Source organism: Cylas formicarius, unplaced genomic scaffold (genome assembly GCF_029955315.1).
Source record: "Cylas formicarius isolate icCylForm1 unplaced genomic scaffold, icCylForm1.1 PGA_scaffold_10__41_contigs__length_53128322, whole genome shotgun sequence".
NCBI classification, from domain to species: domain Eukaryota; kingdom Metazoa; phylum Arthropoda; class Insecta; order Coleoptera; family Brentidae; genus Cylas; species Cylas formicarius.
In genome coordinates this window covers 42,147,407-42,173,964 of record NW_026844214.1, presented here as the reverse complement: position 1 = coordinate 42,173,964, position 26,558 = coordinate 42,147,407, and the positions used below count along the sequence as shown (strand labels likewise).

Sequence of the window (26,558 nt, the reverse complement as noted above, 5' to 3'; positions counted from 1 at the left end):
GCTTTGCTAAGGAATTTTAACTACTCCAAACTGAAAAATGCAAGTTTATTAGATAATTTCAGCTCGCCTGCGAAGTTTCTAGTTCATTCTCGATGCATCCCCGGAAAATCCCACAGTAAACCAACTAACAAAAACTAACAAAGGATATTTTTCTTACGACTTTTAAACACAGAAACCCTTGAAATCTTGATGAATTCTTGTATTGCCGATACAACCGCATAAAATCATGTAAAGCAAATTTTCATAAATCCTTTTATGCCTTCGACATAAATCCGAAGGCAATTCCACTGCTGGAAAATTAATTCAAACGCAATCAAAAAATAAATTAAAATTTAAATTTAAAATATGCGTAATACGCGTCTTGCGAATAAAATCCACCACCACGGTCGCCTTTAAAACGTGATCGAAACAATAACGTTTCTCGTAACTTTAAAATTTTTCAAATCCGAATAATTTATTTCCTGCAATTACGTCCTCGCAGCGATTCGAGGTTAAGGCCAAGCGAAAGTGCCCACACAACAAATGTCCATTTAGTACCAACGCGGATATACTACCACTCCACCTTCTTATTTGTAGCTCATTCTATTGCCATCAGGTAGCTAGAAAATTACAGCAACGCGTGTACTTGACCATAGCTGTATAAAAATAGCTAACACTAGCCAAAATTTATACTTACGCACAATAAAATTATCAAATTCAAATCTAGTTCTTGGACGAGTTAGAGCAGACTACTATATATAATATAATCTGATATAAATATCTCGGAATCCAGCAGACTTAGGGAAATAAAAACAACAACTTGCAGTATCTTTATCACTGCCATCTGCGCGAAAATCATAAAGGAAATTATTTGATTTTAAAAAGTTGAAATTCATCTAAAATTTTATTTCTATTTAGATTTCGTATATGGGGATGTAGAAGTTCTTGGTTAAAAATTTAAAGTTTTGACATAATTCCAACTCGAACTCGAGTCACTTAGTGACTTTGAAATTCTTAGTTTGACTGACTTTGATGAAAATTTACGTGTGGAGTTTTGCTAAAAGTCTCGATTAACATTACGTTGTCGGATTTATTTTATTTGTTTTTCCACACACACACACACACACACACACACACACACACACACACATGACACGGCGAAATTACTCTCGGTTTTACAACAACTGCTCAGTTAGGGAACTAAAAACTTACCGCACTGGTTTTTAAAAACATTCCTTCATCATTAAAAAAATAAAAAATAATGAAACCAAAACAAACTGAACATTTGTAATACTTTTTACAAAACTTCTGGATTCCTGCTGCTGAGTCGAACTTGCTGACGTTTCGCCAATCATCCTGTCGGCTTCTTCAGAGCTTGACTGAAACAGTTTCAGTCAAGCTCTGAAGTAAAAAGTATTACAGTAGCTTGTAGAAGTTTCTTTGAAAAAAAAAACATTTTTAATTGGCTTTCGATATTGTATTTTGTACTGTACATTTAATAAAATTTTGTTCACTTTTTGCAGCTAATATTTCAAAGAAACAAATATTTTCGTCAACAGTTTTCCAATAGTAGATCGAAGTACTTCCCGATTTCTAGCTTTAAAATGAAACCACAAAATCGATTATTTTACCATTTTATTTCTTATAAACATCGTCGGATCACTCACACGCACGCGTTGAAATTTCAATTAGGATTATTAATTTTTTTGAGCGCATTATCACCACACGTCAGTTGCAGACTTCTCGGTTACAGATTACGAAATTAAACTATAGCACCAACACGTCGTCAGCCGGCTCCGCGCTCAGTGACATATCGGGTAGTTTGGACAGTTGGTCACTCCGGCGGGAAGCTGAGCGGGTTGTCCCACTCCTGCCGGCAACTGATGCGCCCATCCGCCCTGATTCCATTGACCTTTCGCAGGAGACAACAAGTGTTATCTTTATATGTCTTTCGAAACCCATGTTAGTATTCATTAGAAATAGTGATATATTATTGAATCGATTGATTAAAATTCGTAGCAAACGTTAACTGTCCTAATAGAATATTAATGTCAAATGATTAATTGATAACTTTAGATGCGAATTTCAAATTTCAACTATCAATGACGCCAGCGCACACAATGGAATAACTCATGCGCGAAAGTAAAAAACCGTTGGTTAATTGGTTGATTAGTTAGGTCATTTTGACGTCAGAATTGACAATATAAACTCGCTTTTAAATAAAACTGCATTTAGTTAACCGTTAGTACGGAAATAGCACACGCGTTAGTAATCTGAACTAACGACGGATCGCCAAAATGGCGGTGTTCGCAACCGTCAACAGTAAATTCGAAACTGTTAGCTTAAAGGTGACGAAAATGAAAATGACAAACGTGACATATGATTTTGGTGTATATACGTTTATTGATCAGTACTGTAGATGGCGAGGTGCGGATGTCGGTCTACCTACCCTGGTTGCCCTGGTTCCATCCGCCGCCCCCACGGTTTTCGTATCCTGGGGCGAGTGCCTCGTACAGTCCTTCTCCGTGGTAGTCACCGTCGCCTACATATTCGCCCCTGTCGAGGGGAGTCTGGCTAGCGGGATCCCAGTTTCCTGCAAAAATGATTACTGTAGATTCTTTGGAAAAGTTTGGGGGTTGACAACATTGACAAAGTATTGGCAAAATGTTTGCAGAATTCGATGCACGGTGTGGAAGGATCACAAAAGGCGAGAACTCCATTGGATGATTGGGGAAAAGTCCAAACGAGCAGATATTGAAATATTTAGATATTATGTAAATGACAATTTTATGTAAAAAAATTGAAAGAAATAAAAAACGTAAAAACTTTAAACACTGGAAAAAAATTACCTGCTTGGGGCACGGCGGGAGCCTGGTTCCAGTTGTTCTGGGCCCATTGCTGACCGCCGTTCCACTGTTGCTGTTGTCCCCACTGCGGTTGAGGAGATCCCCAATTGTTGTTAAGAGGAGTATTAGGATCGGCAGAGACAGCGGGGTTGCTGCAGTGCGGGAAGTTGGGGCATGCCTGGGGGCTAACTCCCGCGGGGTAGAGGTCGGCCGGTCGGCCCCCCGCTAGGGGTCCGTTGTAGACAGCCGCCACGGCGGCCAAGCAACAGGTCAATACGGCCTGAAACAGTGAAAAATACGTCACAGTCGCACCGCACTGCACTGGCGAAGTAATCCATGTGATTGCACTCCACTGCTTATACCGACCGTCCTCAGAACGCGGGGGTTCGAAACGTCGCGCCCGGGGAGCTACTTACCAGTTTTGCGAACATGTTGTCTACAGCACTGCACAACTGTGGCGCAACAGGCGGAAAAACGAACTATTTATAGGTAAGACCACACCCCGTCGATGGAAATGACGGTGTGGATTTTTAGTACCGTGCCCAACACGTACGCAACTATGAGAAATGGGGCACCGAGGGGAAGAGGGTCGCGGGGTGGGTACTCGCACGTATGTTTAGTATCCTTGTCGGGTGTTTTTTTAATCTTTTTTTTAGCAGTTACATTGTTAAAATTGTTAAACGGCCTTTAATTTAATTTTTATATATGCCATATACGATATTTTAATGAGTATTTTCTTTCTTTTTATTGTAATTATAATATTATTATAATTCCTTTTTGAATATAATATTAGATCCATTTTTGGGGTTTTTGACGGAGGCAATTTATATCCCTTTTTTATTAACCTCTACTTATGTATCATATTATTGATTATATATTTTTAAAAGATTTTCATCATAATATGTTCGAAAACATATTTTCCAAATAATAGTGATGAAATGGGAAATTGGTAAATTTCTTAAAATTATTTAAAAATAATTAAAAATAAAGGATGTGTGGAAACTGATATATTATTTAAAAATTCTTTAAATGCAAGCTAAATATTGCAACAAAAGTTTTATAAAAATATGTTATCAAAATTCAATTTTAAGAATGTGTGGGTGGTGTCGTTTATTCTAAACTGCGATAAGTACCTCCATATTTCATTTCTTGTTATAGTTTAAGCTAAATTATTAAAATTGGTAAAAAGCATTTTATTTATTTTTTATATGTCATTTACGAGTCATTTTTGGTGTTTTTGACCGAGTGAAGCTATTTATATGTTTTTTTATTAACTTATACTTATGTATTATTTTATTAATTATATATTTTTTAAGGATTTTCATTGTAATATGTTCGAACCTAAATTTTCAAAATAATAGCTTCGAAATGAGAAATTGGAAAATTCCGCAAAATTATAAAAAAATAATAATAATAAAGGGTGAGCAGAAACTGACATTATTTAAAACATTAAAACAAACATAAAAATTGCAACAAAAGTAAAAAAGAATGTTATCAAAATACAATTTAATAAATGTGTGGATGGTGTCTTTCATTCTAAACTGCGATAGGCACCTCCTTATTTCATATATTGTTATAATTTAAGTGTAGAAGAGGAGTAGATATAGAAAAATGTTATTTAAGAAAATAAGAATACCACTTCCTTCTTCTCACATATTGTCAAAATAATAAATTGCAATTATTATCATTATTAAATATAGTACAATAAAAAATTAAAGTGTTTATTTTCATAAAAGACAAAAACACAGTATATATTTGAATTTAACCCTTTGATATTAAATGTGTAGATCTCTACATTACCGGTGATGCAATAATTAAAAAACGTAGTCAATAATCATTAAATTTGCAAACTGACCTTGTCTGCCCCACGACACGCAATAATTTCACCGCTTTCAGCAGTTTGCAATTGAAATCATTTCGACGCAAATATGGCCGACATGAATATTCATATCGTTATAGTATATGAGCGAGTTTTTTTTTCTCTCCGTTGCGACCGATGAAAACCCTTTCTCCAAATTGTTTTAGACCAATCCACATCCGCAACATAACAAACTAACCCATTTATCCTGCAAGATTTCCAGATTTAACCACCCCGTATACTCGTTAAAGTAACGCGTGCGTACAGAAGGTCAGGCAACTCCTTCCAACAAGGATTAGAAATGATAAAGGAATATCGAAAGCCTCACCCAGCGCTGGTATTTTAATATTTTTTACCGGCGGTGGCGCTTTTTTCTTTCTGCCACGCGACCTTGGACGCTGTTAATGTGTTCCAGTGCGTGTTTATGGCCATTACGGAAGTCCAAGTGCGCTTGAAATCGCAGCGATATGAGTTTACGAGCGAGAATTGCTTCTTTGCGTAACATATTTCTATCTAGGTACATCACCAAAAAGGATGAATCCAGTCAAGTGCCTCAAAACTGGAGGTATAGCTCACTCCAAACCACGTATTACGTAAATTATTTAAAAATTGTGCTGCAATGATAGATACATATGCAAAATACATTTAAGAATGGTCAAATTGGTTGAAACTAAGAGTTTTTAGCAGACAAAAGTGTGGAGAATGGAGAATATATGGAGCATATATCTGTTACCTCTACACTTTCATCTGTACCAGCTTAACAGCAGTGAAAGAGAGGTATCTGTACAATTGGAATGTGTTCACTACAGTGCAGTATTATTTCACTGGTTTCCACCAATGCACTGTTAAATAATTTTTAGTCTTTTTCATTTTTTTTCTATTACTTACTTAATTTACTATTACTTATTCGTCCTCTAATAGACATATTTTCTCAGCCTTTTAGTATTAAAAAGAATACATCCTCTAATAGACACCTTTTTTACTGAAGGGATGAATAAATTATTCAATTTGTATTTATTTGTTTATTATGGGCTGGGATCTGTGACAGATCCGATAAAAATGGGAACGAATCTGAAACAATTACGTCATGAGCCCGACTCGCAGCAGTTTCCGGCTCTCGTGAGATAACTACTACCCAAAATCAACTACAAAATTTATTGCGCAATATCACATTCAAGACTGAAGACAAAAGGGATAATTAGGACACGCCCTAGGGTCAACCCCAGCGGGTATTTGAGCGGGGTGAACCACCGCTTGATTGGCATCGAAAACGGTAGCCCCGAAGTTCGACCTAGCCTGCACAGCATCGTAGTGAGCTTGAACAGGAGGCGCCGAATCATATTGCGACGACTGAACAGAACTGTATTGCGGGGCGGTACTGTATTGCGCAGGTTGTGCGGATCTGTAGTCAGGTACTGGGCTGTATTGTGCAGGTGACGCGCTGTAAGCTGGAGTGGGACCAGGGCTAAACAGTTGAGACTGACTGTACTGAGCTCCGACAGGTACTGGGCTGTACTGGCTAGCCAGAGGTTGCTGCTGTTGTTGTTGGTACTCGGTAACTGGGGCAGGCGATTGTGTGTAACGAGGAGCAGCAGCGGCCGGTACTGTCAAAAAAGGTACGTCGGTTTCACAGATTTCAATTCAACGTAGAGCTTATGGACATTTTTAAGAAACTGACGTCATAATATTTAAGCATATGTAATAATTCTCAAGAAATCACTATATTTTACCCAATGCTCTTAACATCTTTTTTTAGTCATTTTTGGACCCAACTGGAGTGCTCAATGCAACTATTAATCCTTTGATAATTATATTATTTTTGTTGTAGTTTTTCGTATTAAGGATTTCTTTGAACGCTATAATCAAGTAATACTAATCAATGGTAACACAAACTCTTGTTTTATTTAAACGTCCTTCGTGTTCATTCCAAAAAAATCAATATTTGCTCATTTTTAATATTACTTATGGTCTGTTCATAGATATAAGAAAGTGACCAATTGCTTTTGAATGGGATTATCCAAGGGTGGTCATTAACAATGCAACAAGATTATTACCTAAAATTTCGGAATTTAAATTCAGGTAAAATTGTTTTCCGTAACAGAAAATACTTGTGTTTAATATTCTTTGGTTTGGTATACTACTTAGATTAAGTTTATTAGTAATCATTCTTATTTCGTGTGTAATACAGCGTGTGTTAAATCGTGTGCGAATTATGCAAAATATGTGCGAGTCTTGTGTATCTCAGGAGATGTTCCCACCCAAACGTAGAAAACACTATTCTATTGAGACAACGGAAGTTATAAACAATGTTTATTTGACTCTCATTGAACGTGGTGCCAGCAAGCAAGCATCTTTAGAAAAAACGGCCACATTGACGAAAATTCCAACATCAACTGTATGGAAAATTGTGAATAATCCCATTTCAGCGAGGAAAAAAAGAAGCGACGCTGACATTCTCTCGAGTGTAGATGAAAGCGATCAAGATGTAATACTGCGTAAAATTTACCAGTTAGACGAGAAACAAATCTTGCCTACATTAGGAGGGTTGAAAAAGATGAAACCGGTGTTAAATGTGGCAGAACTACCTTATGGAAGTATATTCAACACATGGGTTTTAGATTTAAAAAAATTGACAAAAAGCAAGTTTTAATGTAATCTTTTTGAATTCGTTAATGGCGACTGGAATATCTAGAAAAAATCAGGATTTACAGAGAACAACAAAGGCCAATTATTTACTTGGATGAAACCTAGTTCGACACTTATGATACCCCATAGGGTTGGGTTGACTCAACTGATAAATGTAAAACAAACGCGCCATCAAAAAGAGGTACAAAAATAACTATTTTGCATGCTGGCTCTAAAGATGATTGGATTCCAAATGGACTTTCTCTGGATTACCATGAAGACACCACCGCTGATTTATTTGAAAATTGGTTTAAAAACAAACTAGTTCCAAACATTCCTCCTAATAGCGTCATTGTAATGGACAATGCAAGTTATCACAGTAGACAGTTGACTAAAGCCTCTTCCTCATGTGACACAAAAGCAACAATCCAAAACTACATGTATAATAACGACATTTATTTTCACGAAGATTATACCGAAAATCAATTACTTGAAGTTCTACAAAGCTTGAACCTCTGAAAAGGAATACGTCTCTGATAATTATGCAAAAAATCTATCCAATTCAATTCCAACTTAAATCTGCCATTCGTCGTAACAATATTTTTCACCGTGTTAACTCCCATGTCCTCAAACTTATAGAAACCGAAGTTTTTAACATCCCTCCACAAAGTTGGGCAAATTTTGTTAAACATATAGAAAAAGCAGAACAATCGTATATCCATATTGCAAATAATATAGAACAAATAATAATTAGAACAGGCGATGATAGCGATAGTGATACTGATATATTATGTGAATTAATTAATTTAAGTAGGTAATAAAAATAATTTGTAATTTTATTTTAGATTTAAACATAAATACATACATAAATAAATAAATATTGTTTAGTATCTTTCCTAACAAAACCACAAATAATTAAATTCTACGTAAGGTACGGACCTGTTCGGCCATATTTCATTCTTACAGCTTGCTCGGGTCTTTCCTTAATTCGTATCAGTTAGTCACTTTCTTGTATCTATGAACAGACTTTACCTGTGTTAGCTAGCGACTCGGTCAATCCCTCTCCGTGGTAATCCCCATCGCCGATGTATTCGCCTCGATCAAGGGCAGCCTGCAGCTCGGGACTATACCGTGGCTGTTCCTGTGGCTGAGGCGCGTATTGTGCTTGCTGGTACTGCGGCTGGTACTGTACTTGCTGCAGCTGCTGCGGCTGAGGTTGATACTGAGGCTGGTACTGCTGAGGTTGTTGTAAGAGCTGGGGTTTGTATTGTGGAGCGTTCGCTTGTACTGCCACCAAGGGGTTGCTACAGTCAGGGTAGTTCGGGCAAGATTTGGGGTCGACTCCTGCTGGGTATTGGGCGGGAAGTTGACCCGTGAATTGGTACTGGGCCAATCCGATCTCTAGGATAGCACCGATGATTATCTACGAGCGATAAAGTTCTTAGTGACAGTAGTTAAAAGATTATTCTGACTGTTGTTTGAATTGTAATATTAATAAAGATCTATCCGTCTAAAAAGTTTTGGTTCTACAGGGTTAGAAGTTTTTAAGTATATTCAATTAAAATTCAATTCAATTCAATTTAAAGATTGTGGCTAAAACATTTGAAATTTAATTTGGATATTTGAAACTTCTTCTTATTTTACCTATTGATAACTGAGAAGCAAAGGTTGAAATCCTTTTTAAATTCAAACTTGATTCGATGGTGCGAAATTTTACATTACGATGGCATGACTAAGTTGGTCATTTATTAGCCGCGCCTTGTGATTTTGTGATATTTTTCTAAGAGACGGACGGTTAGTTAAGAAAATAAATCAGGGCCGTATGAATGAACAAACACCTATAATTCAAAGTTGCAAAATGCATTATGGTTATCCGCCTTGCGTGACGATTGTTTTGGTAAAAGAAACAAATCGGTTTTAGCCTTTTAAACTAACAACGAAGGTCTTTCGCCATCAGGACCTTTAACCTTTTGTAGGCGTGGGAGCGTCGAAATGTGGATCGATAGGCCTGTAGAATCCAAAATCGGCCAAGGAGTTTTCAAAATAATAAGAAAGTGTATTTCATGATTTTTTTGTCCGTACTTTTTCATTGTTACTATAAGTTAGCGACATGCGTTACGATAATAATTATTTATTTAGCTGCTTTGCTTTTTCGAAACATAAGGTCGAAAATTTGAGTCTATTAAATATTTTTTTTTTATAAAAATCATTTCAGGCAATCATGAGAAAAGTGTATTATTATTAATAATATTACAATACCTATTGAGCAATAAGTATAAATTTGTCAAAGAAAATTGCACAGGCTACTGCAACACTGTTTACAAAACTTCTGGATTCCTCCTGCCTCGGTTTTTGCTGAGTCGAAATTGCTGACGTTTCGCCAATCATCCTCTTGGCTTCTTCAGAGCTTGACTGAAACAGTTTCAGCCAAGCTCTGAAGAAGCCAAGAGGATTATTGACGAAACGTCAGCAATTTCGACTCAGCAAAAAACGACGCAGGAAGAATCCAGAAGTTATGTAAGAGGTATAAATTTATTTTCAAAACTCGCCCTAACAAAACTTCTAGATTTAATAATTACCAAGAGTTTAATTTTTCCCAGCTTGATATAGGTACATTGTTGCTCCATCCTTGCTGTTTTAATTGAATCTCATAATGAAAACAGATCTCTCAATATTTGTGTTACAAAACTGAAACAATGGAATGCTTATTTGACAAAAATAATGAATTTTGATATCTCAATGGCTATTTGATAATTTATTATTTCTTGGTATCTGTATTGATTTATATACGTAGTCTACACACAAATTGACATTCATGTGATATATATTGCACCAACTACATAAAATTAAAACCAAAACAACGCAGAAACAGTACAAGGTGGCAGAAGACATTACTTAGCTTCTCTTCCTGATAATAAATCTCTAGGATTCAGATACAACACAAAACTAATATGACCAGTTGCTCTATTTTTTCTTGCTACGACACGAGCCAATAAAAGGCGCTACTGATTCTCCTTAATAACTTTTAAAATACTTCACATAATTTAATAAAAATGTAATATTGACGACCAAAGAAAAGAGTATTCTTAAAACATACTTAATTTGTTTAGTTTTTCAGAGTTGGACCAAGTGCTACATCTAAACGCATAATTTTAAAAGAATTGTGTATGTTAAAGACCTAAAACGAATATTTTGGAGTAGCTTGCACCTTTTCTTTTAAAAAAATGCAATTCAATGAACCCTGTTGAAATAAAAAAAAGAACTTTTTTTTTTCAATTAAAAAAAACAATTTTTAGGAGATTCCTTTAGAGAAAATCATAGAAACTCGTCATGGTTCTTTTTTATATTCTATTTAAATCCCATAAATTTTTTACATTTTTCTACATTTTTCATTTTTCATTAATTCATTAATTTTTTATATAACGCACTTACTGGGTTGAAGCTCATAGGAAACTCCTGTTTGTATAATTTTGTTTAGTTTGTACGCAATACATAGCTTATACACGGCATGCAAGAAAAAGACTACCCCTGCCCCCCGTCGAAATGTCAACGTTGTACGAAAATCGTGACCGTTATTATTTTAAACGTTAAAGTCAACCCGGGCGGTATCCCACCAAAGATCGCGTACGGTTTTGCGCACAAATCACGTCTTCACCTTTGCGATCCTAGATCCCGGCCATGTGCGCAAAACTTACCAATTTCGCAAGCATGGTTTCTTACTGACCGCACCAAGAGCGCACGACCACTGAATGATGTGCGCACCGAAAACGCAAATCCATATATACCGAGCGTTCTTTAACCATGAACTTAGCAAATAATAAAAGATGAAAAATTCGAGCCGTGTTCTTTTATTTTCAGTGAAATTCAGAGAAACGCTCGCTTCCAGGATCGGACTCGTCGCAGGTTTAGCGTTGGATACTTATTTAACGTTCGGAGCTTTGTTTACTCAAAATTGGTAAGTTTAAAGTCTTGTTTGAATTTACATATAAAATGCCTCTGGTCGAGCGTACAAAAAGTGTCACTTTAATAATACTTCGATACTTCCGTATCGGTACTCTCGGTATCGATACTTTTCTAGCACTATCGGTATTGAAGATAACATTATAACATGTTTTACATTGTTTTCTTTTTGCCTTAAGCATATTTCGAGCTACAAGCTACCAGAGTCATCTTAATTCCGAAGTCAATCATTTCCGAGAATTACAAAATGCAACATTGCCACGCAAATGTATCTCATAAACTAACCTAATAAATAGTATATAATAAGTAATTCAAAATAATATGTAGAATTTGCTTTTTGTTGTAAGGCTTTCTATAGGTAATGTACTACAACAAACTTATTTTATAGACTAGGTGCGTCATAAAATAAGCTTGATTTAAAACATGCGGTCTTATATTTTGGTTAGCAAATGAGAGAATCTGAGATTTCTGTGTACAAATGCCAAAAAATGAATCCTGTAGGCAAACATTCTTGACCCGAATATTAAGAGAGAACAAGCATTCCGCAATTTTTGAATGCTGTTAACTAACCAAAACTAACAAAATCAAAATTCAAATCTGTTTTAATTACATAAAAAAATATTTTGAAAAAAACAATTTTTCAATACGTTTTTACGAAAATTACGACTTGATTAGTACTGGCTATCTTTTAGAACTCTAGAAATTATATGTGACAGGCTAAGTACGGGCCTGACATCAAAATTGTATCGATGAACTTCGATGGCGAGCGTCGATCAGGCGATGACTGAATTTTGTCATTTAAAATCAAGTAGGAGCGACTAGAGACGCCCGGAACGGATGTCTTACGCTACACTGTAGGAATATCCGAATCCTTAACGCCAGTTCCGGGAGCTATGAAGGTTGACCTAACGATGCGATTGACAGTGCCCGCATTAAATCGTTTTTAGCGGTTTGCAGATGACGTTATCGATTTTGTGTGGGCGGCAAAACTTTTACTGGCGTCGGCTTTTTTAGTTTTTGCCCGGAATAATTGTTTAGAGATTATTGACACCAGATTAGGTAAGGCAATTTTGTAGGGCTTTTGTTTTTCATTTTTTAACCATTTGCTACTAGTACTTGGCAGTTTCGTGACTAACCAGAACTGATGTTTTCCTTGACGCCAAGCTTGTGGTGAAGCGTTTTGGCTCAGTCCTCGGATGCAGCGTCTATTAAAAAAATATGAAAAAGAAAAATAGGGAAATGTCTTGAAGGTTCGAGCCGAGCCGACAACGTAGCGAGATTGATTGTTTACGTCCTGAGATTCGTTAGAGAATAATCAAATTTAGCGCAAAATAATTGTGAAAAGTGGTGATGAGTGGTTTATTATTGTTTTTTTCTGACAGTCTCTAAGAAAAAATATAACATTACTGAATAATAAAGCACAAAAAACACGTGCCCTGTGTCGAATGTGTCGGGAATTGTTTACCCATATCTATGGTTTTTTGCGGTTAGGCAGGTCAGCATTGCCACGTATTTGCACCAAAATTTTAACAGATAATGGTGAGGCTCTATGATGTGATAACTTCGATGGGTGGTTACACAGAAAATGTTTAAATATTAACAAAATAGCCTACAAGAAACTAGATAGATTAAATACACAATGGAGTTGTGATAAATGCAAATTAAAAACAAAACCAACAAAAAATCAATATTATTATTTCACGATAATAAAGGCATTGTCCAATCTTGTGAAAATGGAAACCAAATATAACGAATATGAAAAATATGAAGAACAAAAATCATCGTTAATCAGAATATGCAAATAGAACAAAAAATACAGCGGCAATTAAAGAATAGTGAACAACATGCTTTATAATATAATTGTACAGGGTGTGCCTATTATATAATATAATTATACAGGTTGTGTCTAATAAGGAGAAAGAAAATGTTCAAAAAATTGTAGAAAAAAATGGCTTTCAAAAAGTAACTAGATTAGGGTCAAAAAAGGAAAATCACATCACTTTTAGTAATAAGATAAGAGAAACCGAATGATAGCTAAAAAATACATAAATCTTACAACTTATGTAATACTGTAAAATAATAGCACTCCGGAACCTATATAGATAAAATATGAGTTAACCAAAGAAATTACTGAGCTTTTTAAAAAGGCAAAATAGTTTAAGGACGCAAATTTCTTTAATTATCTAGGGGTAAATAGTGGAAAAATTTTACTACTTAAAAATGAGACGACCAAAATACACCAAATTGATACTGAAGAGGATTTAAAAAATTCAATGAAATAAAGAACAACTCTATAAATATTGAATATATGGATATTCAAATCCTAAGAAATAAAGTGATGAACTTTCTTCCAATCTTCAAAGTGATATTTGAGTGCTTCTAGAAATATGGCTGTATGCTGATGAGACTCCGTTCTACAACATCGAAGGATACTCACCGGTGTACTCTTGTAGGAACACTAGGAGGAGGTGCTGCAGTGTACATCAAACAATGTATAAATTACAAATTATTAGAAAGTAATTCAGACACCTTAGTGAATTGGCTCTTGGAAAAAATAATGTGAAATTAAGTATAGGTTATAGACCGCCTACTTTTCCTATTCAGCACTTTTTTAAAGATTTAGAGTCTCTAATTAGAAAATATCCAACAAATCATATTATTGTAGGTGATTTCAATATTAATTTACTGTCAAATAATTCCTATGCAACCAAAGAGTTAGTTCTTTTGAATGGATATACAATTGTAAACCAGGTTAATGTCCAGAATGCAACCAGAGTGTCCGAAAATTCGTCAACACCAGATCATGTACTATGTAAAATCTATCATTTAAAATAAAGTCTAAAATATCGGATCATAAAGAAAAAAAAACATGGAAATGTTAAATAATTAATCATAAATATTAAATATTAATAAAATCATACAAAATTTTAAAAGTCAATTAAGCGGCGAATTAAAATCATTTAAACAGTTAATTGATATAATCAGTAAGGCAAAACATGAATCAAAATCAATAAAAAAAATTAAGTGTCACCAAAATAACAGCTGGGTTACACCAGATCTAAAACAAAGAGATAATGCATATAAACACTGGAAAAACAATCCAAATAATAACTATTTACAAATAAAATTCAAGAATTTAAAAATAACATAAAAAAAAAACGACACTTTCAAAGTAAATGGCAAAAACCGGAAAATGATTCTATTCTTTTATTAGGAGCAAATCAACCAAACAATGTATAAAAAAGTCAGAAACGGACAGTAACAAAATAACACAAAATAATAACAAAATAAATAAATAAATACTTTACAGATATAGGGTTAGGTATTGTTAATGAGATTGAGGATGAGAAAAAGTCTCTAAGCACCGTGTTAACGTTTAACGAATGTTATAAAAAACCTTAAAAAGTCGCTCCAGGACACGATGGTGTAACATATCAGGATCTTTTCAACCTGCATATCTTAGTATTATCAATAAATAATTTATAGAATTACCGGAGGAACTAAAAATTGTTAAAGTATGACCAATATATAAATTGGGGTCGAAGACGCCGAAAAGCAACTATAGGTCAATAACACTCATGAGTACTTGTTATGTTAAAAAGTTAAAAAATGTTCTTTTATTTGCCAGGATTTATTTGATTAGTTTTGGTTCGTTTCTGTTATGCTTATACTATATATGCTTTCTCCTTCAAACACAACAACAGAATAACAGAAACTAACCAGAACTAAGCAAATAATTATAACAAATAGAGCAAACAGAAAAAATGCGAAATCGGCATAGAGACTATTGAGATAAACTTCAAGCAGAATTCACCAATGAAACCTAACGGATATAAAAATTAAAAAGGAAACAAAACAGTGGCTAACCAATATCGATGGTTTTTTTTACTTAATTTTGGTGTGGTAGCTACGAAAAATAAAACAACAAACAAATAGAAAGCTATAGAATAAGTGAATATAAATTGAAAATAGGAAGAAAACCTATTTTATGCCTTATTCCGTCTAAGCTGGACTTTGTACAATGCATAAATAAATGGAAAACTCCACACAACCATTTTTTTTGCAAATGCGAATGCGAATGAAAATGGTGTTAAATATTATGGTAATTTTGTATAAGGTTGTCCCTTCCGGATATTTTTATTTTTAGTTTTCGAAATGCATTTTTAGAACAATAGTGTCGTCTTGTATGTTATTTCAAAATTAATTTTAACATTAAAATTAGTGCGTAACTAAAGTAGAATGGAAGCTAATTAATTAGCTATTAAATTTGTGCACATATGGAGCGATTGAAACTTTACGCTCTGTACATATACCGTGCATATTTGTACGACCTTTACCGATGTAGAAATAAGTCATTAAAAAATCTAACGATCTGCACAAAACCGCAGCAAAGACTCTGACCTTTTGAACCGAGCTTTACCATTCTCTTTTGGTGTTGACGTCTTTTCTTTTTGAATCTGCGTTTCTGCTTTTGAAAAGCCTTTTTCACATAGAATATTTAGTATATAGCATTCATCGTTAGGTATTTAAATAGAATATTTTAAAAAATAATCCAGGAATACAATGAAAACATTTTATATTATTTTTTAGAAAAGAAAGCCAGAAACCAAGGCCCGCCATATTTTTTTTTCTAAACGCAAAAAAGAGTTAGCCACCAAATATTTTTATTTTGACACCCGACACTGATAAATTTTATTACTGCTTGATTTAGTACAGAAATCTATATACGTATGTCTGTTATTTTTAAATCATTTTTATTACGTATCACTTGTAACCTTGCCATACCCTTTTTTAATTATTTAATTGGAATATTTTAATACCTGATCTATATTGCAAGAACATATAATCATTTATTCACAATGTTAGTACAATGACCAAAAATATTTAAAACAAAAAATTTTCTTTAAAAATAAAATCATAGCACTTTCTTTTTTTTTTATTCTAAAGCTATAGTTCAATCAATTGTATTACGTTTCGCTTGAAAGTTTCATCTTGGAAAACAGGTTAAAAATTTATTTGAAAATCCTTTACAATTCCATAAAATTCTTAATGTTTTTGGTAACAGATGGCAAAACAACAAATGTTCGCTGGCATTGGCCTTTGAACGATTTAGCTACCGTATTACCTTGTGGTTGCTCGATATTGCAGCTCTATAATTAGCGCCTATTTACGATACGATTTGTTTCGCATTATCAAAAATTTATGCTGCGAATGAGATTATCGTTAATAAATAGCTTTTTTTTTCGTGGGTGTTAGGCAGGCCGAATTAAGAGAACTTGTTGATCCTAATTAGTATCTGTCAATGAATGTGATTTGTACATGAGTTAGGCTGGTATGTTGCAGCTTAATTATAGACAACATCTACCGGAATCTGGTATACAATTTGGGAGTGTTATTTTCAATAACATATTAATCACACACACTTGCAACTGAGTAAGAAAAGAACAAAACAAAAATTATTTTTATCATTGGTATTTTCATATTAAAAAATCTTCAATGTGCTTGTTTGCTATGCTCAGTTTTTTTACAAATTGGAAGAGCCAATTTTTTTTGCTAAACTAAAGTTAACACTGTTGCAAAAACAACAAAAAAACTTTCAACAATATACATTAACCATCCCCCGTTAATAGTTTCCTTTCGAGCCACTTTTCCACACGATTCTAATTTTACAATACCCATTAAAACACCGGGACGAAGACGATTTCCATTATGGTTCACCAAAGAAATGAGCGTGTGCTCCTTTATGTCACATTTTTAACTTGGTACTTGGAACGAGCGTTTATCCAAAATCTTGGAAACTTGCCAACATTTATCCTATTCTCAAAAAAATTAACGACCTATTTCGATCTTATGCAATTTTTTGGAAATATTGGAGAATATATTACTTAAATTTATCTTTGCTCAAATAAGAAATAAACCTTCTTCGCAATAACATAGTTTTTATGCTAAAAGATCGTGTATCACCAATTTAAGTTCTCTGTCTTCTTATGTCTGTGACTCCCTGAACAAGCAAGGTCAAGTTGACGTTATATACATTGACTTCCACAAAGCATTTGACCAGATAGATACTGATTGAAAACACGTCTCAAAAATTTGATTTCCCCAAATCGCTGATTTCACTGTTGGGGTCTTACCTGGTGAACCGTCGACAATTGCGTTGAGACTGAAGACTTTAGATGAGTTCCTTTTGTGTTTCAAGTTCTAGTGTGTCTCAAGGCACCTTGAACATTTCTGTTCAATATATTTAGAGACGATCTCAAATCTTTCATCATATGCGACAAGCTTTCCTAAGCGGATGACCTAAAACTATATCACTGCATTAAAACAGGCAGGGGTGTACTAAAAATAAATTGCATCTTAGCATCAACAAGTGTAATGTGGTTTCTTACCACCGCACAAAAACTCCTATAGTCTTTAATTACACTATGGATGGTACCATCCTGACTAGACTTGCCACTGTTATCAGGGGATTTTATTTGGCCACACGTTTCCTTTTGTACCTCACATTACTCAAATGGTTTCTAGTGCAATGCAAATTTTAGGATTGGTTATAAGAAATTGCAGGCATTTTTTTAACTCAGCTACTATTAAATTGTTATTTAACTGTTACGTTAGGTCCAAGCTTGCCTATGGCACAGTGGTATGGCCACCAACATATAACTGCCACACTCAGTCGATTATGAGTGTGCAGAGAAGTGTCTATTGTTCCTATTCTCAGAGGGGAGTTGATGGTGATCTTCTACTGAGAAGGTTCGCCGCACTGGCTCTGAGCTTACGCAGAGACTTGCAATATGTACCATTTCTCCACAAGTTAGGCCATTACGAAATCGATTCTCCGTTTCTTTTAGAACAAATACGTTTTCATGTGCCGCAGCTAGAAGGGAGACATCAATCAGCTTTCTTACCGCAGTTACCCAGATCCTCAGTGATTTATATTACGATGGTCTTCTGGCGATACTTAGGCATTTTAATTCAAATTTAATAGCCCATCAATTGGTTCAACAATACCTACCCCCTGTATGTAATAAATTTAAAGAAGACGAGTTTTTTTATGGTTTTTGTAGTGAAAAGTTACAACAATTATACGCTTTTAGAAAGTTGGAAGAACACTTAATACTTTTAGTCACTATATAACTGGAGGTTCGCTTACGTCCAGCGATTGTGGATTTCTATCTAGTATCCATCTTTATTGGTCTAGCTTTTCCAATCTTGTCTTTGCATCTACTTTGCAAACTAGAAGCTACCAGAGCCATTAACAGCAAAATCTCATAACCAATACCTTGTTTTGCATTTGCATCTCCACTTCCTGGTTGCGCAGTTTGAATTTCTTCCTCTATTTTTATTTGTCTTAGAAAGAATTTATAGGACCGCCATTATCACTTTTATCCTCCATTTCGAGGTTTGCTCACTTCCAGTCGCTAAATAAATGACCTATATTGATTAAAAATTAAATTTCTATTAACCGTCTTTATTGTTATGTTAAAAACAAATTATTTAGGTATAATAAAATCACATTGTTACTAATAGAAAATACGATGATACGAAATATATAGAAGTTATCAATAATAACCTAAATAATAAAGTTTTCATTCAAATTCTAATTATGTTTCACTCTCAAATTGATTATAATGGGCTTCATGTTATTTTGTTGTTGTTATTGAATATACATGGAGGAAGATGTAAAACCGATCCATCTAAGTAAATTATAGATCTGTTTTCGGATATATACTTTTTAATTTCTTATCGATAACTTGCATTGTCCATTACAATGACGCTATTAGGGAGAATGTTTGGAAATACTTTGTTGTTACATCAACTTTCAAATAAATCAGTGGTGGTGTCTTCATGGTAATCCAGAGAAGAATCTTTCATATTTTTCGCAGACAGAGAAAGTCCATTTGGAATCCAACCATCTTTAGAGCCAGCATGCAAAATAGTTATTTTTTACCTCTTTTTGATGGCGCGTTTGTTTTACACTCATCAGTTGAGTCAACCCAACCCGGGGTATCATAAGTATCGAACCAGGTTTTATCCAAGTAAATAATTGGCCTTTGTTGTTCTCAATTTTTTTAAATCTGAAACCCATGTGTTGAATACATAAGGAGTTCTGCCACATTTAACACCGGTTTCATCCTTTTCAAGCCTCCCAATTAAGATATCTAATGTAGGCACGCTTTGTTCTCGTAGAACTGGTAAATTTTATGCCGTATATCTTGATCACTTTTATCCACAATCGAGAAAATGTCAGCATCACTTCTTTTTTTCCTCGCTGAAATGGGATTATTCACAATTCTCCATACAGTTGATGTTGGAATTTTCGTCAATGTGGCGTTTTCTTCTAAAGATGCTTGCTTGCTGGCACCACGTTCAATGAGAGTTAAATAAACATTATTTATAACTTCCTTAGCCTCAATAGAATAGTGTTTTCTACATTTGGGCGGGAGCATCTCCTGAGATATACATATATTGCATAATTCGCACACGATTCAACACACGCTGTATTACTGTATTACACACGAAATAAGAATAATTACTAATAAACTGAAACTGAGTAGTATACCAAACCAAAGAATATTAAACACAAGTAGGTATAAAATTATTTTCTATTACGGACCACAATTTTACCTGAATTTAAATTCCGAAACTTTAGGTAATAATCTTGTTGCATTGTATGTTAATGACCACCCTTGGATAATCCCATTCAAAAGCAATTGGTCACTTTCTCATATCTATGAACAGACCATACATTTTTGCGAAACAATTGCTCCCAAACTAGTGCGGTAATATCCCTGAAATGCCCGAAGACAAGAAACTCACTTGGTGAAGTGACGCTTCCCGCATGTCAAGTGTAGAATTAGGTATTTTACAGAGGTTAGTAGAAAAAAGGCTTTTTGCCATATTTTTTGAGATGTACCAATTGGCCCGCCCTAATATCGGAACCAATAAACAAGCGAATTAAAAACAAAAATTTTAAGCAATTTTCTACAAGTCGAGGTAACCGGAGCGGTTTCTCGAGCATTTTAATTGCAATCGTTTACCTTATGAATAATTTATTACGTCGGAGCGTTAAGTATGATGTTCGTATAAGTGTTTATACAATTTTGCGTTTTATATATAGGTCAATATAATCGTCGCGGCGATCTGCACGAATATAAAAGGAATTTTACCAAGAAGCCGGGCAGGCATTCCGCAATAACGCGCTTTTATTGCACGTCAATTTGGCTGATAAAAAACCCGTAAATACGGAACATTTGCGCTTTGTTTGTTCGCAAAGTGGGCGTAACCTTAATAAAAATGGTACGGCTTTTTTAGACGCGACCGCGCTCGAAGGTAACCTTGCGGCGTTGCTTTGCAGCAGAGAAAGAGTTCCAAACGTTGCCGAAATGCTTTTGCGACACTTGTAAAGGAATTTATTTAAATAATGTATGGGATAATTTTTTAATTATAGTGTAATAGTATAATGTGGGAACATTTTTTATCAATGAATTTTAGCAAACTTAGATTCTGGGGATAGCTTGCGTATCAAAAATAATAAATAAAACAGTTTACAATATTTTTTTAACATTTGCCTTTACCGGTCAAAGTATGACATGTTTTGTGAAAAAATTAGAAAATATATAAAAATTTTATTGCAAAAAATTGTTACTTTTTCAGTTTTATACAAATGTACCTATTTTTTCACGTGAATTTTTTTTTATGCATCCAAGGCAATGGGAATCAGACTAGATAGACTAGACTGTATATTTTTATAAAGTGTTTATCTTTAAATTTATCTTTAACACTCGATTTCAAAAAAAGTATTCAAATGCACATATAGAAATCGTCAAAGCTTATGCAAAATTAATATAGTTTAAACATTTTGAAACCCAATAAAATTTAGCGATTTAATTACAATTCAAAGAGGAAACGTAATTCATTCTTTTATTGTATTTTTTAAGTCAACCAAGCCAAGTCAATCGACTTCTAAAAGTACAATTTTGACCGATTTTTTAGTTAGTTTCTTTGGTTAGTTAATTAGAGCTGCATAGGTATATGTCCCATTTTCAAGCGTGATCTATAGGTATCGATTCAAACACCGAAATACTCCGTATAAAATTTTATTTACAAAATGTCAATACCGAAAAAATGGCTTCCTCGCGCATAAATAAGTACAAAATTATATGCGTAAAAACAATTTACACGACTATACACAATAATATATTACATTAAACGAGGTTTCGCAAAAATATCCCTTAAACGGTAAATGCTTTGGAACAACATGCTGTCAGCTGGCAGTCTGTCTCGCTAATATCAGTTCGACTGTGAGGGGGGCTGGGCGGATGCTCGAGAAGGGGATACCGCTTACGAGCAGTAGGGGTAGTTGGGGCAAGCCTGGGGACTGACTCCGGCAGGGATTTGAGCTGGGGTCGCGTGTTGTTGGGGGGCTGCGTATGCCGCTGGGTTGTATTGCTGTTGGGGGGCCTGATAGGACGGCGCGGCGTTGTACTGAGGAGCGGCTTGTTCTAAGGGGTCACGGAATTATTATTTATTTTGTTTTTTCTTTATTCAATTTGAAAAACGGAAAAAATTAATTAAAATAAATAAACACAGATTACATTAATAAGCAATAATTAAAATGAATACATAATTAGTACGCTCTTATTTGTTACCGAAACCAGTCGATTGTTGCAAAGATGAAATATACAATGTGATTTTAAGACACAAACGTATATGTCAGAGTTAAGTTTAAAAAAAGGGGTTTCAATAAATGTTTTACTTAGCCAATTTTAACTAAGGTCTCGCACTGGTACCACCAATTAGACTAAAATGATCAATTGCAGAGGCGCACTTAACGATACCGACACTACCCAAAAGTAACCAAAATTTTTGTTAAAAAAAAATCCGCCACTGATTTTTTTTTCTTATTAACCAGCAAAAAATGTAACCTTTTAATTTTTTTATTGCGGATTTGTTTAAATGTTGAACCTTTACTTAACCTAACAGTTGTTTTCAATAATCCAAGTAAAGTAATTAGACTTATTTCTGGCCACTATTGCCAACTTACGTGCGTATCCGGGGGCGAGGGCTTCAGCCAACCCTTCTCCCCTGTAATCCCCATCGCCAATGTATTCGCCCCTGTCCAACCTTTGCTGGATTTCAGGCGAATACTGCTGCTGCTGCTGGTTGGGTGCGTACTGCTGGGGCTGATACTGCTGGGGCTGAGGTTGGTATTGGGGCTGTGATTGGTATTGCTGCTGGGGCTGCTGGTACTGTTGGTACTGTTGGGGAGCGTTTTGGGCGTACTGTTGGGGAGCGCTCTGGCCGATCGCGACCAACGGGTTGGAGCAGTGAGGGAAGTTGGGGCAAAGTTGTGGATCGACGCCCGCGGGGTAAAGGGAAGCGGGTTGACCGCCGGCCAGTGGCCCCCGGTATTGTTGGGCAAAGGTGGCGCTGAGCGCGCAAGCGAAGACGGCCTGAAACATTAGTTGTTAAATCGTTATTGATTTTTTACTTATTTTTGTGAATACAAAAAAAGGACATTAAGTTCAACTCTATAAGGAAATTGGAAATTCCATACCAAAATGTCATAATTTCCAATGGCGTACAACAAAAATTTATACAGCAAGATGACGCAATTTAAGAAATATATTAAAAATGAGCAATCCCTTTTTTTCGTTTAGGAACAAAGGTAATAACATTAATTAATTTTGAAGCACTTGCTATTCACAAATATATTCACAGCTATATTCCAGTAGCGGCCAAACTTTTGAACTGTGCATGTTTGGTTTGATCCTGTTTAAATTGGTTGAGTTGTTTTACAAAATACTGAACAGAGTATATTAAGCAAATCTTAAGTAAAGTAAATAGATGCAAATAAATAGTAAAATTACAAACATTTTTTGTGACAATCTGATAAATGAAACTTCTACTGGCTTACGAACAGCGGAAAAAAGCAAAAACTTAATTAAATCAGCACAAGCAGTATAACGGAGAATAATGAAATTGTGACATCCGTTATTTACTTTTAATTTTCTAATAAATCCTAAAATATAAATTATTCAAAGGCGACGTGAATATTTTGTCACAGAAAGTCACTACTAGTTCATATTATTCCCTCTATCTCTTTACAAAAAAATCAAAAGCGTCGGATATTCCATTAAGTTTTTACGGAAAGGATTCAACTTTTCGGAAACACTCTGTAGATATTCCGCCGCGAAAATTAAAACAATGTTTTTTTGTTGAAAATTTGGAAATGAACGAATTTGGTGACTTCTTCCGTTTTCAAAATCAACTGTTTACATAGGATCCAATAAAAATTCGTCGGAGAAACAAGAAAAAAGGGCACTCACCAGTTTTACGAACATGTTGCTGTGATCGGGCGGGTTAAAGGCGATCGGAAGGATCTGATGGCCGATGAATGAATGTCCACTCAAAATTTCGCGTCGCTTATTTATACCGCGACCGCGCCCGATTTCGGAAAAAATTTCAACCGTGAACCCTGAATATTCAATGGTAGGCCCGGCCGTCGTCGCCGTCGTCCATTCTTCTTATTTTGCCCGTCGACCGAACAACGAAACAATAGCGTCCGCAAGAACTGGTCCACCTTAAGTACACGGTTTCATTTCCTTCCTAGTGGATATTATTATCGGAATAATAAGCTGACGGCGTTTGGGCAATTGTTACCGGGTGCGTTCGAGTCGAAGACCGTCGAAATTCCCGATCCGGAACGACCTACGATGTACAACTGCGAAGCATTTTCTGTGCTATACACAGCCCTGGCCAAGTAGCGATGATTGTGCTAGAATGGTGATCCCACATCCCTAGAGATGAACGTTGCTATGCCATTTGGTCAAAGCTGCGCACCATTTTCTTCCAAACTGAACATTTTGCACATTTTGCGATGTCATTCTACGCCAATATTCAAAATACCCTACGCACTGAGTAACTGGCGAGCGATACAGGAGAAGGCACGTGGATTGGCCACAGCGGCTTATACTTTGGCTGTTGGCCGCCATTGGGTTGATAGAATAGAAGCAGTTCTAGGGTGGAACTCTTAGTGGAATAGCAGAAACGATATGTATCTATGGCAAAAATAGTTTCATCATCATTTTATCCAATCTCTAAAGCTAAGGATCTTGAACAAATGTGTATGCACGCAGCATCATTTTAAGAACAAAAATTATACTTTATTAGAGCAAATTTTCACAACAGCTTAAAAAGACAATGTTACTGATAAAAAGAAAATGGTTCTTTGGAGTCTCAATGTATTTTGGGAATATTTGTGCATCTTTGTGAGTCTAAAATTTGTTCTTTGCTGTATTTATTATTTTATACTTCTATTGTTCCAATATTTTATAAATTAGACATGTATATATAGGAAGTGGATTTTGGTTAAAGAAGGTTTGTAACTATTATGAACTGGTATTTTTCATATCACGAGCAAAGTGAATATCACATTTAGAATTCAAAAACGTTAGCCTTTCAAGGCGTGGGAAACATCTCCGAAAACATCCGACTGCTCCCAAACCCGTGCGGAAAATCGGGGAAATATCCGAAGTGGCTCGGATCCGTGGGAAACGAAACTGACGTGGTAGTGACGATTTCCGCACGCTAGATCGGTGTGTAATTAGGTATTTTACAAACGGAACTAGAAAAAAGTATAGTATGCAACACATTCGCTAAACTTTTTAGGTCACTCGTTTAGTAAGCACTCGCTCCGCTCGTGTCAAATAAGCTCGTGAGTTTAAAATGCCGTTTACCGTACTTGTTGCATAATATGCTATTATGGATGTTCTACGCAGAGTTCTTATTTTAGTTTGAAAGTCAAATAGAAAGCCACATGTCAACTATCACTGACAGCGTCGCAATTGTACAGAAAAAAGGAAATCCAGACGTTCGAGGGAGAAGAAAAAGAAAATAGAAGCGAACTCGTTAAAATCTGGTGCAGAGACCACTCTGTACGCAACACATTTTTCTTTTTCCTCCAACGGTGTGTTTTACTCGGCGTTTCTCAGATTACCCTATAGAGTTGCGTTTTGGCCTACAAAAAAACTGAAAGTAAACGTAACGATATATATCTACAAAGCGAACCTTTTGGAATAAATCTCTCGATTTTTCCGTCGTCATGGACCGTTTCTTTATCTTCTGCAAGCAGTGGAATAACACCGGCGTGAAGGTTATCCGTAATCGAAGTCGACACATACATCAGACCAGTGAACTCCATCTATCGATCTGCCATGGTTCCGGTAAAATGCAATCAATACGGATTTTCGGAGGCAGAATTTATTTAGAGGAAGACAGGTAGTAATGGGGATTATGTTTCTTGTCATACTAATGGCATATAAGTAAATGTTTATATGTATTTCTCAATTTTTCCAACTTTTTATTTTTTAAGTTTGTGAAATCATATGATTCAGTTTCTTTTTCTTTGAACTAAGTGGCTGTGATATATTTTGACTATTGTTGACGGTGACAAATCTTCTATATGAATGCTAATAATTTCACTTGGCCAAAACGTTTTCCTTTTTGGGTAAGTGAAGCATTTAGACTAATTGCATTATTATATGATCTGATTTCGCATTATAAAATTCATCGAGAGACTATATTAAAAGACATAGAAATATGATTTTATAAATAATTGTATATTGTATCTTGTAATGTATATTAATTCGTTTTATTTAGTAATAAAAAATAAAACAGTATTTTCATATCTTTTATTTATTGATTGCCAATTTGTGTCCGTCTGCGTTTGAGTTGACTAAACCCGTGTAACGTTTTAAAAATAATTATTTTTGAGACCTTGACTCGCGAGTGTGTGCGAATCCTTGATTTTATTGAGTTATTTGGAACCAAAATTGAAACACAAAAATTAGAACCTTCGCTTTTTCCAGAAATAGAACATATTGGCTAAATGTACAGTTTTATCGTCAAATAATGATGTAAAAATAATTCCAGTAAGAACATATCCATAAAGTAATCAAACAGCGAGAACATTCCATTCTCCGTTTTATATAAATGAGTAAGAGGAAGAAAACAATACCCATTAATAGCAGTCTTTTTGTATTGTAAAATTTGCTTCACTTTATGTTACGCCGCACAGTAAAACGACCTTATGGGAACAGATCTCCACACGAACTGACGTAACTAACATTGAGTAAATTTTACTGCAGAGGCCAAAAACAAAAATTCACGATATTTCGGTTGCCGTAACATAGAAATAATGAAAATGTCGGTTTTGATTTTTTTATATCATGCTTATTACTAATGAACGTATATTTATTCACTAACCATATCATGTGAAAATATCAATT

The 26,558-nt window shown here is 35.0% G+C and overlaps 2 protein-coding genes across 2 annotated transcripts; both read right to left on the bottom strand.

Moving 5' to 3' along the window:
- Positions 1–1,597: 1,597 nt before the first annotated feature.
- On the bottom strand, positions 1,598–3,348 carry LOC132700284 (uncharacterized). The gene is made up of 4 exons (XM_060667462.1): positions 3,242–3,348; positions 2,829–3,105; positions 2,429–2,572; positions 1,598–1,891 (listed from the first exon to the last, which is right to left on the bottom strand). Exons 1-4 carry the CDS (start codon positions 3,254–3,256, stop codon positions 1,782–1,784), a joined length of 546 nt encoding a protein of 181 aa, XP_060523445.1. The 5' UTR covers positions 3,257–3,348; the 3' UTR covers positions 1,598–1,781.
- A 2,370-nt stretch (positions 3,349–5,718) lies between these two features.
- On the bottom strand, positions 5,719–25,475 carry LOC132701727 (calcium-binding protein P-like). The gene is made up of 8 exons (XM_060669918.1): positions 25,339–25,475; positions 23,932–25,288; positions 23,598–23,877; positions 22,313–22,721; positions 21,614–21,770; positions 16,394–16,418; positions 8,341–8,731; positions 5,719–6,287 (listed from the first exon to the last, which is right to left on the bottom strand). The coding sequence occupies exons 3-8, from the start codon at positions 23,610–23,612 to the stop codon at positions 5,857–5,859; spliced, it is 1,428 nt and encodes a 475-aa protein (XP_060525901.1). The 5' UTR covers positions 23,613–23,877; positions 23,932–25,288; positions 25,339–25,475; the 3' UTR covers positions 5,719–5,856.
- Positions 25,476–26,558: the final 1,083 nt, after the last annotated feature.

What these genes read in the sequence shown, in the direction of transcription:
- LOC132700284 (XM_060667462.1), bottom strand. An exon ending in TCCCGCCGTGCCCCAAGCAG is followed by an intron (nt 2,573 to 2,828) that starts GTAATTTTTTTC and finishes TCATTTTTGCAG; the next exon opens with GAAACTGGGATCCCGCTAGC. An exon ending in ATGGAACCAGGGCAACCAGG is followed by an intron (nt 1,892 to 2,428) that starts GTAGGTAGACCG and finishes CTCCTGCGAAAG; the next exon opens with GTCAATGGAATCAGGGCGGA.
- LOC132701727 (XM_060669918.1), bottom strand. An exon ending in CCTCGCCCCCGGATACGCAC is followed by an intron (nt 21,771 to 22,312) that starts GTAAGTTGGCAA and finishes GTGACCCCTTAG; the next exon opens with AACAAGCCGCTCCTCAGTAC. An exon ending in CGAGTCGCTAGCTAACACAG is followed by an intron (nt 6,288 to 8,340) that starts GTAAAGTCTGTT and finishes CTTTTTTGACAG; the next exon opens with TACCGGCCGCTGCTGCTCCT.